This window comes from Penicillium pulvis (assembly GCF_028828015.1).
Source record: "Penicillium pulvis strain IBT 33274 chromosome Unknown contig_7_segment1_segment0, whole genome shotgun sequence".
NCBI lineage: Eukaryota > Fungi > Ascomycota > Eurotiomycetes > Eurotiales > Aspergillaceae > Penicillium > Penicillium pulvis.
In genome coordinates, this window is record NW_026643079.1 from 145,003 (window position 1) to 158,346 (window position 13,344).

Consider the following 13,344-nt stretch of genomic DNA (forward strand, 5'->3'; position numbering starts at 1 on the left):
TACGTATAGCAAGCCATGCCGAATACCAAAACTATCCACGTTCCCCATTTGGGCGGAATTGACGCGGCGTATCAAATGCCCAAGGAGTATGACCCTGCCAAGCCAACAGTGGTACTCGTAAACGCCTTCACCGCAACATCTGAATTATACCGACAGCAGTTTGATGATCCTCAGCTTTCCGCCAAGGTGAATTTGGTGGCTATCGAGCTACTTGGACATGGTCAGACACGCACGTCTTCCGAGCAGTGGACGTACTGGGACACAGCGGAGATGAACCTCCAAGTCTTGAACGCTTTGGGTATTGCCAAGGCATTCGTGTTGGGAACTAGTCAAGGGGGCTGGGTCACCGTCCAAATGGCCCTGTTGAGACCAGACATGGTATAATTGCGGATTCGTCCCTACATTTTTGTCAGTGCTAACCTGCTAGTAGATTGCTGGTATCATCCCCCTGGGAACGTCAATGGACGCCGAGTCGGATCGCAGTCGAAAGCTCGACTGCTGGGATGGCCAGTCTATTGTGTCGGGCTTCGTGAATCAATGGACCGTCAGCAAACCAGTACCTAACTTCGAGCCCGGTGATGACTACTGCGATGCACTGATTGGAGTCGGTTTCAATGAGTGCTCTGCCGAGGTTCATGACTTCTGGCGTGACTCCATCAAATCAAATTATCGTGGCGATGACGGTCGCAGGCAACTTCGGATGGCTGCGATCAACTTGGCTGAGCGTGGATCAATGCATCTTCGACTGCCGGACGTTCGCTGTCCGGTTCTATGGCTTCATGTAAGTTTATCAATTTTTAATTCTACTATCCTGGCTAATTATTACAGGGAACGAAGGATGTTGTGTTTTCCTCGGCCAATGCCGCGGAAGAGATCAAGCTTTTTACGCAGTCCCAGGATGCGAGATTGGTGACGATTGATGGAGGCGCGCATTTCTTGAACTGCACTCATCCGACGGAAGTGAATAGTGCGGTAGTTGAATTTGTGAATAAGTACCAGTAAACGCATACATTGAACAGATTCATTCTTTGCCCCAGTATCGCTTCATGTACTGTTCCACCGTGGTTGGCTGGATCGAAGATAGACGATTCAACGCGGGATCAATCACCCATTGATCTAACGTCCCCACAATCTCTAATTGACATTCCATGTATTGGATAAACTGGCCTGGCGATATACCCCGGAGCCGTGTAACAAGTTCTGATTTCGTTACCTTGCGAACCTGGATTGATTTCCCAGTGTATCGTTTGCATAGACTGATCAGATCGGTGAAGCCAAGGGTATCCCCTGCCATTCCGAGATCTCTACCTCCCCACGGCTCCTTAATATCAAGTGCAGCGACTATGAAAGGTCCCACATCCCTGATGTCGGTCAGGGTCAAATTCGGGAACGATCCATCTGCACGTAGTGGGACCTCGATCCAAGGTAATGGAGCATCTAGGTGAACAAGAAAGGACTCTTCTTGAAAGCCAGCTAGTGCGTCGAGTCTGGTGTCGTCCTTTGGGATCCCAATTCCAAGGTAATTCATGAACATACCACATGGAAAGCGAGCGGCGTCGATTTTGCCTTGGCTCGTTGAGGTTTGAACCTCTTTCCAGACTACGTTCTTTGCTGCTAGTAAATCAACCATTGTGTGTGCATGGTCTGTGAGTGCGAACTCTGATGGTGCGAATCGTCGACACCCGGCTTCTTCCGCCGCGTGGAGCAGGTTCACTTGTGCGGTGATCCAGTCCGGGCCAGGTATTAAGAGGACGCTGATGACTACCTCCACATCTCGCAGAGCTGCCACTAGGGAAGCTTGTGAGCTGTAGTCTACATATCGAATCTCAGCATCTTGCTGAAGTGGTGGGAGTCGAGAGGCTTCTCGTTTACTCTCGCGCGAGAGAACCACTGGGGTGTAGCGGCCTTGAGTGGCGAGGAGAGCGGATACAATCGATGCACCGAGCGTGGGACTCGTACCCCCAGCTACGGCTACACGCATGACTGGGACTCGAATCCCTTGCAATAGGGCGTGTTGTAAATTCTCAGGGGGGTGTTTAAAGGCTCAAACTGCGTAACCGAAAGGAATGTTGATGTTCACAGGGTGAATCAATACGACGTTGTTCACTCGGGAATGTCGTCATAACAAGTTACTTACAAAGAAACCTTGGAATTCGCGTGAGGCCCATCAACTGGCCTTTTAGACGCGAAAATCTTTCCAGAAACTAATTATCTCTTAAATTGCCGTAAATTTGCTCTTCACAATGCAAGAAATGAAGAATGGAACCGAACGCCCAGCACTGTATCAGCCGCTATAAGGATTTGTTCATCGTGAGCATCGCTCTTCAGCTGGCCTCCATCCAACCCCCAGTCGCTCCATTATAAGTCTTTCTCTATCTTCCCAGGTGGCGCCATCGTGCTCTAGGTCCACAACTTGACCCCCTGCAGTGCGCTCCCGTATCCCACTGGAATCGAATTTCCAATCATGAGCCTTCTTTGCATAGCGTCTCAGGTCTCGCTGAAAGGTCGTATCGCCGGACCAGCCAAGGACGGCGCAGCCAATGGTCCTCCAGGGAGATATAATGATGTCGACACGATGGTGGGGGTTGGGGTTTCGCTTTCGACTGGAATCTTGACCACCTGAAGAGCTTTGGTCAAAGTGTGGGTCTTGCCAAACAACCAACGCCTTGTCGAGTGTATCAAAATGCTTCCCTGTTTCATCGCCTCGAAATGGTGTGGTTTGCTGCTCACGAAGCGTTGAGGTTAGATGCAAGGAAAGCGTATGAGTGATGTACTGCTCCGTCTCAAGACTAGCGACGACATCAACAATCAGGCTCCGCGTGACTGTATCATCACGATGAGTGAGTATAATATCTACGTCGCCGCAGTTCTGTTTCCCACGTCGGTAGCCGCCTACCAAAATCGCTTGCACATCACCGTTTGCTTCCGGTCGCACCCGGTTTGCATGACGCTGTACAATCGCAGCGATACTTTCAGAATCAGAGCGCGAAACTCCCGCTTTAAATTCATCATTGAACTTGACCCCAATCTGCTGCACGCGAGAGAGCGAGTTCCAACCATGCTCCACAATGTCATCAATATCCCTCCACCCTCGATGATAATAGAAATCCCTAGCTGTCTTAGCTCCAACGCCCCAAATCTCATTGAAAGTGTTAAGGACATGCAATGCTGGGTCACTCTCCAAAGCGTTCGCAGCAGCAACATTGCCATCGTCATCAGTGTGGCTACAGGCACCATGCTGCTGGTATTCTGCGAATAGATTGGCAATTTTCACATCGCACCCCGGCAAAGCGATAATCTCGCTGGGGCGTTTGATGACATAAGGATATGCAGCTATAGCAGCAATTGACGTGCTGTAGGCTCGTACGCCAATCTCATCAAGAGTCAGCTCTCGGATTCGACGAATTTTCACGAGCTGAGCGATGAAATCTTCGTTGGGAGGGTGAAGAGGTGCCGAGCGCATGCAGGCATATAATACTTGGTCGCGCACCCAGTCCGGTTGAGGCGGGAGTGAGATAGTCTCATCATGCTCGGATGTGGATTGTCGATATAGTATCGGTGGATTTCGTTGGCTTGAAGTTTTTTCCGTGGGCTCTTTGGAGCGTCGAGCTTGAAATTGATGGTGTTGCTGCGCTGGCGAGGTATTTCCTGCTGCATCTTCTCTTGCCCTTTGGATGATCTGGCTTGATATGAGAGTGGGTGGCACTGTAGGGGTGGTTGACGGGGCGCCAATGCTTTTCCGTCCCTTGTAAACTAGGAATGGACCATAGGAAAGAGATTCACCACTCTTGATTGAGCGGTCTAGCCAGTCCAGTTGGACGACTGCGACTATTTGTGCATCATCCTCGGCTTTGGCTGTGATATGTCGCGAATGATCGTGTCGACTTCTCGATTCACCTTCTTCCTCGGATTCTGTGCTGAGATCCACGATTTCTATTGCAGCATCCACAGAGAAGTTGGCTTTTGTCGTTTTTTGTCGTTTAAGTGGAGGCTCCGTGTCGACTTTAGGTGAAGTCGGCATCAGTTTTGGAATTGCGGATATCTCCTCGGTCCATATTCCACGCGAGCGCAGCTCTAGCGCAGCACGTTTCTTGTGGCCAATCTTGCCCAAAACGATACCCGCTTCCGCGATATCATATGTTAGATTGCCCCCATGATCAAGCAGACGATCTTCAGTCTCATGTAGCTTGTCCAGTGTCATATGTGTGGGCAGAATGAATATCGGGGGCTGTCCCGTAAATAGCTTCTCATTTTCCACCTCGATGTGGCTGTCTGATGCATTTTTGATGGGGCTTTCGATACTCATTGTGTTTGTGTTTCAACATGTAGACGACCAGTTATCGTGATCTCCACCACATGTTCATGCAGTGACCTGGCAACATGATTGGGTCGCGTCGCGTCTGAGTCCAGAGTAAACGGAGCCTTCTAATATGGGAGAAATGAAGATATACTTCACAGTCAGATGTAACGATAAAGGCTAAGTGAAAGATGAAGAGTGCCAGTCACGCCAACGCATCTCGTGGTGGTTACAGACGTGAGGTTGGGGCCAGGCGAGACGGTGAAATTCTTAAAATGACGTCATATATTTTTTCCCGAGATCATCTTCACCGTTTTCTGCATACTACGTACGTGAAGTATCGCTTCGGTGAATTGGTGCGAAGGAAGGTTTTACATTTACCTATTGGCCTACAGTCATGGAAATGAGCGATGACAATATAGATATATGATTTGCTAGGCCGAAGTGCCTGGTCATCTGTCATAGGTCAATGTTTGGTAGTCATCCCACCAAACTTTCGTCTATCACGACTTATACGATGCTCATACTATCTCCGAGTGGCCCAGACCACGGGGTAACCCACTGATATGGAGATATGTAGAGATCTAAGTTTAAAGTGCAGTCCCCTCTAAGAAGGGTGTCTTGCAGACCTCAACGTGCAACTTAACGGCCACTGTTATCTAAGTTAGCAACGAGCTACCGTGTAGCTTTGTCAAAACATACATTCCCAGTCTGAGTACGGGCATGATGCCTTGATGCAAACTTTCAGGTGATCCAAGTAGGGTATACTTGGGCACGTGCATGCCGTATCTGAGACGCCCTTCCAACACTCTCCGACTATAGCTGCTTGTTCATTACACACGAGCTATGGCGACAACATCTGTGAGAAAATAGTAATATGTGAAGAATACAATCTGGGTTAATTCCTCACCAAACACGGTGTCATTTCATGGGTATTAGTGTCGATGTCGACAGGGGCAGCCAACGCGCATGTCAGAAAGCCAGCTAGTGCAACAAGCACCGAGATCGACATTTTGGCAAATGGAAGGGAGTAATAGTTCTCTGAAATGCAGTTAAAATAATACTTGAAAACCTAGCTAGATAGCGTTGTCAATTTGAGATGCCCATGACCTCCTTTTATATTGAAGGGTGTCAGAAACACTAAAGATTACAACAGCGTAAAGTGACACGCTCCAGGTGTCGCCCATTTGCACTCGAGGGTTTCTACGTCAATGAGGTACAGGTATTCTCATTTTGACCAACATAGCGTTTCCCGATCTTATTGAGCACATATAGTCGAAATGAAGATGATCTCAGACAGATGTACTCACAACAGATTTAGAGGTTTTAATTCATTAAAATCCGAATGAGACTGTGCTGTGCAACATTTCACTGGAATAGCAACTCCCGATGAAGATAATTGGCTTGAGCCCTGAACGTATCCATAGATATACTACCTAGCATTCAAAACTCCTCTGTCTGTTCTGCCAATAGTAGAAGGCTGACGCTCAAGGTGTCACCTGAGGCTTCGATATATTGGTGAGCGAATATAGCCATTTGACTTTCGACTAGAGATTTAGTACGGATACGAGCATGGGTGATTTTATTTCAACTTTCTTTGTCACACCCAGGGACCAAGAGCCAGGCTGGGAAACCTTTTGTGACAATAAATCTGCTATAGAGAATGGAAATCAAAGAAAATGCGAGATATGTGATAATTCGACCTCGGAAATGCAGATCAGGTCGAACTGAACGCGCCTCGCTAAAAATACTTGTAATCTCCTGGACAGCCGCAAATCCTTGCAGCTCACACTGGGAGTGAGACAGCCACCACGAATCATCAATTCACTCTGTGCTCGGTATTTTCGTCTGCAAATGGCTTCCTAGCCCAGACTCTCTTCGCGCGTTGATAGGAGTGGTGACGAGGATTCATCAATTCCTTTCTCATCCTAGCGTTGTAGACCTGTACCTCCTCTGGCGACCATGGGGTGGGACTCCCAAATTTAGTCATTAGATACATTGTGTATCCCTCCATACCAGTCAGCCAATGATGGAGGTTGACCGACCCAAGTTCTTTCAATGTTTTGTCTCTAGGCCATGGCCCAATTGGCCACTTCACGTTCTTTTCGTGAACATCAACGAAGCCAGCTCTCTCAATCGTAGCGCGCATTGTTTTGATAAGGTCCATAGGTTTTCCAGACTTATTAGCGGCAGCATCGAACCTTAAAATATCAATTAGAATTTTTTTAAACAACGGACACCTTTATAAATCTTTAGAGCTTGCGACGCGCGGTTCTTTCCATACCTTGGTCCGATATCGAATAGCACATTATCATGCGGAATGCTATCGTCATCACAATAGATTGTAGGGTGAATTTCCATCTGTTCAATCCATCCACCCGGCTCTAGGCAGTCGTAGATTTGCTTCATCAATTTCTCCATCTCCGAAGGAGTAAAGGCACTTGCCATGATGCGGAGATGGATCAAATCGAATTTTTCACGCCAGGTCCACTCCTGTAAAACGTCATCCACCTCGAGAACACAGTTGGGTGGCATCCAGCTGACTGGCGGTGGGAAAAGGTCCACACCACGGACAGCGGCATTAGGAAACATATCGGCAACATCAATAGCCCATGACCCCTTTCCCGTTCCAATATCAAGAACGTTTTTAGGGGCCAATGGAGACTGAAATAGTAGGTTTTCCTCATCAGAATCCACGATTATAGCTGCAAGATGTGCTGCATCGTAGGTTTCGAACTGTCTCTCATCGGCAGGAAAGCAATACTCGTCAGACTTCAGGGACTGGTATCTTCGGCCATTCTCCATAAGACCCCTGTATATAGATGAACCGATAGAAGTGGTCTCGGATTGCCAATCTTCAGGACTGTATTCATCTCTTATTACATGCAAATCCGGGTCCACATCCACCGTGATCTTGTCGGTCATGGTAAAGAAAGTTAGACGGAACCGTGGTAGGCCGGACCGCGATGAAATGGAGAGTATAGTATTGGAAGTTTTGAGGGGGTGGAGCCAGGTGTCATGAATGGCGGGTAACCGTCAGGGATGTGGTGGATTAAAAAAAATGCAGCCGGGGTGGGGGCCTCGGTAGTGTTATAGCGCTTCACGGTACCTTTGCGCGGGTACTAGCGATGTGGATAAGGTAATGAAACTCAATACGTATTGTACACTGAGCACGACCCTAAAGTGCTCGGACTTTGTTCTCGTAACGGGTAACGGTCCGAGTGGTCCATGTCCAAGTGGATTTTGGCTAAGTAATGCGCCAATACATGACACTTCGTCAAAGTCCGACAAAAAATATCATATCAAAATTGAAAAGCCATGACCTGCGCCTGGACGTGTCCTCAGTTTCTGTCGGCGACAGCGGACGGTATCATTGGCCTGTCGGTCAAAATTAGTTGTAGAAATATTAATTACATAGCCTGTCTAACATAATCACATGTCGCTATACCAGGGCCTAGCCCCTCCCCCCAAAAAAGCCCTTGGGAGGCAAAGCCAAGTACATTTTACTGCTGCAGTATTTCTCGCACAGAAACTTTTCGACATTTGGTGCGTTGACAAAACAGACATATCCTCGCACGGGCACATAGGTATCTTTACAGTAAGTAAATCTGTCGGTCTATTAAATACAAGGGGTAAATTACAACAATAACCAAGGCTCATAGTAGACAAGCCGCCCGTTGTCGGATGTGGCGCTGAGAAAGCGCGAAAGAGTGGAGTCCTTGTAGAAACTAAACGTGTCACTGTGCCACTCTTGTATTTAGCGAGGACATCATACGTCAGCGCGGTCATTAATTAGAGGACATAATCAAATTAGGTGGCTTTGCGAGGTTGTGCATAATCAACAAAGCCAGTCTACAATAAGTAATTTTCTCAACGCAAACCGTCCAATGAACAGTTTTAAACTACTACGTAACAGATGAATGATTTCCTCGAAGGAAAACAGTAGAGACACGATATTCGGGATTTAGAGGCGTCATCAGTTCCATCGAATAAATTGTTCTGCAACTTGAGGACTTTGAACATAAGTCACATGTGTATGAGGCAATATAAATTCTACGCTAAGACCGGAGTAGGGATAGTGATGTTTCCGACAATTCAACAATTCAGGATGGCAATTTTAGCTACGTTGATTGTCCCCTTGCTCGGAAGCTCTAAGCAGCTGTTGACATCATGTCACTCTAATTGTATAAGCAGGAGGGTTATATCAGAAACGGAAGGATAAATAAGTCGGCGAGAGAGAAAACAGATAATAAAGAGGAGGATCTTGATTCAGTATTAGCAGCCCGAGAGACCTAGCGGGTGAAGAAGTAGAGACTCATGAGCCTCATGCAGTAAATTGGTGGGGACATTTTCAAGTAGGTATACGGTGAGCTACAAGTAAATCATAGGTATCCTGTGGAGTTATAATTGTAACTATAGGTCGAATGGCATGAGGTTTCAGAGGTTTCAGTCGTGTGGCTTCCATACAATAATTGGCAGATATCAGAAATGACAGAGCAAAATGGAACATGAATGGAGTACGAGAATAGCTGAGCAGAGATAAGCATGTAATCGTTCCATGCATGGATATCATTCAACTAAGCAAATCTCATTAAACTGACCGGCGAGAAACTGAGATTGCTACCTCGAGGCACGTCTAGTGCATGCGTGTATCATGCGTCCTTCAACCTTCATGCCTCACATGTGCAGTTGAGCCCCCTCAGAAAGGAGACCATCGGCAGTTCTCTTTTGATGCCTATGCGCACCCCTGCTCGATGGCAAAAAAATGAGTGGTTCCGATTCAGAAAGTGGTGCTAGACGATCTGATCATCGACCCGTCGCTCTTCAGTCGCAGTGACACGAGTGGAATCCCCTTTGCAAACAACAGTGGTCTGCTCACGCTCGTACATGTCACCCTCTTCAGCTGTGGAGCCAGCTGCAGCACCATCCTCCGTAGGGTCAGGGGCCTCATCTTGGTATCTCTCTTCGTCGGTCACGGTAGAGCGCCCGTGGCGTCGGTCCATCCATCTCCGCCACGGCTTGTACACCACAACGCTCAATCCTCCGAATATGATAAAGCACCCACAAATGCCACCACCGATGGCATCATAATAGTCGCCGGCAATTTGCACACCGTCCCAGAACTTTCCGGTCGCATCGGTGACATTGAGAATCATGGTCAAGAGCTGAATTACACCAATAACAATGGCAACAATGACGGTCAGAACGGTCAGTACAATCGAGTAGTACAAAAACGCCACGGGATCTCGATGATTGTCTCTAGACTGGGGTAATTCGTCATCACCAACTTCCGAAGCCGTTTCAAGGACTTGATTGGCGGCCTTCTGGGACAGGAAGTTCTGTGCCGGTTGGATATACAAAGAGAACATGAGAGCCCCATCAACGGTATCCAAGAGGCACATTCCAGCTGGAGAACAATCAGTGAAGATTTTACCCGATGGTCATGGCAATGCACTTACCGGTAAACAACGCAGGAAGAATCAAAATCACCCAGAACGATGTCCCCTTGGCAGCCTCGATGGATGATATACCGAGCAACGCAATCTCAGATGAGGTGTCAAAACCGAGTCCGAACAAGATACCAAGAGGATACATTTTCCAAGGGCTGGGAGATAGTCAGCCAGTGTGAGGACAAGGAGAATTGTACTTGCAACGCACCGGTCAATCAATTTGAACATTTTCTTCAAGATGGAGAACAGTGGTCCTCCACCCTCGATCTTCCAAGCTTCGTCCTCTTGTCCTTCAGGCAAGTTGAAGACCTTTTGCATCTGCTTGATTAATTTGAACAGAATATAGACGTTCATCAGGCCAAGTAGGATCAGGAATGCCGCGCTGACGGAGCTACCAATGATTCCGCCAATTTTGCTGAAACTATCGAACTTGGACGACACTGCAGCGGCGGTAGCTGCGACGACAATGGATGTGATGATCACGATTCTGAAAATTACTTAGTGCATTCATCCATTATACCATATTCGGCTCTCAATCACCTACGTGGAATGCCCAAGGGAAAAGAAAGTTCCCACCGTGACAGGCTTTTGGCCGGTTGCCAACAATCGTCGAGTCATTAAATCAATGGCCTATTCAATTCAGTGATTGGACTTCATCAAAAGAAAGAACCGTGTTGAGCTTACGGAAATATGATCCGCATCGAATGCATGTCTCAAGCCGAGAGAATATGCTAGAGCTGCAGTGGAAATCATGGATCTAAAACATCGTCAATTGAATGGCGCATGGACAGGGCCTATGGGATAGCCAAACATACGGATGATAGTGCTGTCATGATGTTAATTTCTCGCAATTCACTTTTTACTGCTGAACAAATGAGACCAAACATACCAGCACAATCGCTGCGGCGGCCCACACGATGATGTTCAAAAAGGCGATCAGGGCAATGATCGCGATGGCTCGAAGAGGAATTTTGCGAATTCCGGGCATTCGACTATGAGAACGCTCAGCCTTGCGGATCAAGGGTTGCAAGCTCCATTTCTTATCACCGTCCAGACTGTGCGAGTCCGCAGGCGTTCCGTCAACGATGGAGGACATTTTTGAAGACAGAATGAGCAAATTATATGCCGATCGTTTCGGAAATATACTCCCCCCGCTTGATTTGCAGATGCTCTCTGGTAGGAATCAGATATTGAAAAATCTGCAGAGCACTGATCCAAGAGCAGTAGCGGATGAGACCGCTTATTATACCAACTGCTCTTGGCTTTTACTTGGCTTGCAGATGCACCACTTTCGCGGCAGAATTTTCTCCTAGTCTTATCGGCCGTCACCTTCTTGACGGCATGCCAAGGTCCCCGAGAACTGGAGATCCACTTGGCGGGGAAATGTCCTACGGACACAACAGCAAATGCACAAAGCAGCCAACAAATCTCGCCGCTGTTGAATGGTAAATGGCTCTGACTTGTGTTCTCGCGATTAGTTTTTCCAAAAGCAAGATCGATGGCCGCGATCACCACGAACGTGGGATCGACACGTGATATGGCGGGGCAGCGGAGAGTCCCGGTTGAATTGATAGTTGATTATTATTCATTTCACTGGTTCTGATATGATAATTTCCCTGGTTGGGATCTCCACCATCGCGTGCAGAACGCCCGTTCCACCTTCTTTGCCCGAAATCGGCTTGAGATCGCCCTATCGGCAAACTCACATAACTATTGGCGAAACTTGCCAAAATTCGGGGATTTACCTCAGAGCTTTCCCCCGAGCTCTGAACACCAATCTTTGTATCCCATCAGGTACACAAGAAAAGAAACAGAAATTGTTCATCGGCCTAATGATCGTATCGTCAGGTAATTTGAAGTCGTACCGAGCAAGTATGAATGCCAGGATCAACTTCAATTCACTTTCTGCAAACCATCTGCCTGGACTGGAGAACCAGTCAAATCAGCGATAATTCTGTTGTAATCGAGGGTCTTTCTGTGGACCTACCATGCATGTCGTCCTAAGCCAAATGAAAGGAACCCATCCCCAGGCATATACGCGTCAACTGGAGACTCTTTGTCATTTTGACTACTTTCCACGGATCGAAGAGCTTTGAATGTGTGAGCATCGGTGTAAATCTCAGTTGACCGATTTATTGCCCACGCCGGAACTACAACCCACTGACCCTTGGACAAGAAAGTACCATCCGCCAGAAAGAGAGGTTGGAGGGTTTTTCTCATCATTGTGGCTGTGGTTATGGGATGCAGTCGTTGACTTTCACGGAGTGAACTGTCCACGTTCTTCAAATTTGATAATGCTTGCTTGTTCCAACCGCCTTTTAATCTGAGAACTTGAGCGATCTCCCTTTAGATTGGAAGTTGCGATTCACGATGACAGGCAAGGTCCAAGAGTGCATTCATCAGACTCGCTGCGGAAGTGTGGATGGAAGAAAATTGGATGTAAAGGATGTACATGCATAGATTGTACAGCGAAGTTGGTCCAGCAGCTTCCAAAATCCACTGAATTGCATCCTTCTGATGGATGTCAGTTGATGTGAACAATAAAATCTGCCAATGAAGAATTCTTACTGGTCTTTCAACCAAGCCTGTGTCATATTCATGCATCCTTTTCTCACGCTCTTCAAAGACACCACTCAGCTTCGATAAGTATGCATTCCAGATTCCGGACGGAAGCAGGTACCAAGCCACAGCCTGCTTAAGATATCTTGGCGTGAGATCCACCAGAAGACCAGCTTTACCAATAGCCAACGACAGTTTCTCTGACAAGTCAAGCCATTCTTCATCTCCCGATAGCTCCTCCCCAACCAAAACTCGATTAGTTGTGAGTGAAATGCATTTAAGAACCAGATGGCTGGTTTCGATTGTAACCCAATCAGCACCCACGGTAATGTGCCGTTTCAATATCTCGTCTAACCCGATGAGCGTGTCTGGAATCAATTCCAGCAGTCGATGTCTCATTTTTCTCTGAATAATGGCCACGTGGAGCGGGTTCTTGTGAATACAGTCACTCAGGAGATATGACATTGAATTCCGTTCGTCTGCTGCTGCTTGCATGGAAAGATACCGTTCGTCGGTGTTCTTTATTTGCTTCAAAACGGCAGGATGGGTTACAACGACGATCCATCGTCTTGGAGTTGATATTCTGAAAGGTTTCCCAAGCCGCCCGTACTGCATTATACTTAGTGTAAGACCAGGGAGGCGTCTGTTTACATACGATGCGTACCAATCGATAGCCATCTTGGAGAATCGCCGCAGAGTCATGGGAGAAGCGATAAGCTGCTATCCAAGAGCCTAGGAGACCGGGAGCAACCCCGACAGAAGGAACTTCAGACTATTGGGTATATTTGGCTCAGTATCTGTAAAGGGGTGTACAGGGGGGTAATACTTACAGGATTGTTGAAATACAAATTATAAACTAAGTAGAGAATCGGAATCAAGAGACATATTGCCAACAATGGCTCGTGATGTAACATTCTAGAAGTACCTTTAGTTTGGCTTCGTCAATGATAGATATCGCTATAGACCCACCCGAAATTCTCTCCTATGCAGTGTGGAAAATATTTGCTCGGGAATTAATGTGGGCGCCCAACCTTGGAA

At 47.3% G+C, this 13,344-nt stretch overlaps 6 protein-coding genes across 6 annotated transcripts; 1 reads left to right on the plus strand and 5 right to left on the minus strand.

Moving 5' to 3' along the window:
* Positions 1–15: 15 nt before the first annotated feature.
* On the plus strand, positions 16–1,002 carry N7503_007986 (alpha/beta fold hydrolase; the record flags this gene model as incomplete). Its single annotated transcript, XM_057067533.1, has 3 exons — positions 16–378; positions 431–781; positions 829–1,002. The coding sequence occupies 3 exons, from the start codon at positions 16–18 to the stop codon at positions 1,000–1,002; spliced, it is 888 nt and encodes a 295-aa protein (XP_056918388.1).
* A 19-nt stretch (positions 1,003–1,021) lies between these two features.
* On the minus strand, positions 1,022–1,981 carry N7503_007987 (aromatic alcohol reductase; the record flags this gene model as incomplete). Its single annotated transcript, XM_057067534.1, has 1 exon — positions 1,022–1,981. One exon carries the CDS (start codon positions 1,979–1,981, stop codon positions 1,022–1,024), a length of 960 nt encoding a protein of 319 aa, XP_056918389.1.
* A 324-nt stretch (positions 1,982–2,305) lies between these two features.
* N7503_007988 (type-X family DNA polymerase) lies at positions 2,306–4,306 on the minus strand (the record flags this gene model as incomplete). Its single annotated transcript, XM_057067535.1, has 1 exon — positions 2,306–4,306. One exon carries the CDS (start codon positions 4,304–4,306, stop codon positions 2,306–2,308), a length of 2,001 nt encoding a protein of 666 aa, XP_056918390.1.
* Positions 4,307–6,116: 1,810 nt separating this feature from the next.
* Positions 6,117–7,222, minus strand: N7503_007989 (class I SAM-dependent methyltransferase; the record flags this gene model as incomplete). Its single annotated transcript, XM_057067536.1, has 2 exons — positions 6,117–6,498; positions 6,582–7,222. 2 exons carry the CDS (start codon positions 7,220–7,222, stop codon positions 6,117–6,119), a joined length of 1,023 nt encoding a protein of 340 aa, XP_056918391.1.
* A 1,868-nt stretch (positions 7,223–9,090) lies between these two features.
* N7503_007990 (HoxN/HupN/NixA family nickel/cobalt transporter) lies at positions 9,091–10,864 on the minus strand (the record flags this gene model as incomplete). The annotated part of the gene is made up of 7 exons (XM_057067537.1): positions 10,637–10,864; positions 10,563–10,573; positions 10,432–10,504; positions 10,292–10,377; positions 9,956–10,234; positions 9,757–9,902; positions 9,091–9,704 (listed from the first exon to the last, which is right to left on the minus strand). The coding sequence occupies exons 1-7, from the start codon at positions 10,841–10,843 to the stop codon at positions 9,091–9,093; spliced, it is 1,416 nt and encodes a 471-aa protein (XP_056918392.1). The 5' UTR covers positions 10,844–10,864.
* Positions 10,865–11,488: 624 nt separating this feature from the next.
* On the minus strand, positions 11,489–12,984 carry N7503_007991 (cytochrome P450; the record flags this gene model as incomplete). Its single annotated transcript, XM_057067538.1, has 3 exons — positions 11,489–11,672; positions 11,735–12,062; positions 12,117–12,984. The coding sequence occupies 3 exons, from the start codon at positions 12,982–12,984 to the stop codon at positions 11,489–11,491; spliced, it is 1,380 nt and encodes a 459-aa protein (XP_056918393.1).
* Positions 12,985–13,344: the final 360 nt, after the last annotated feature.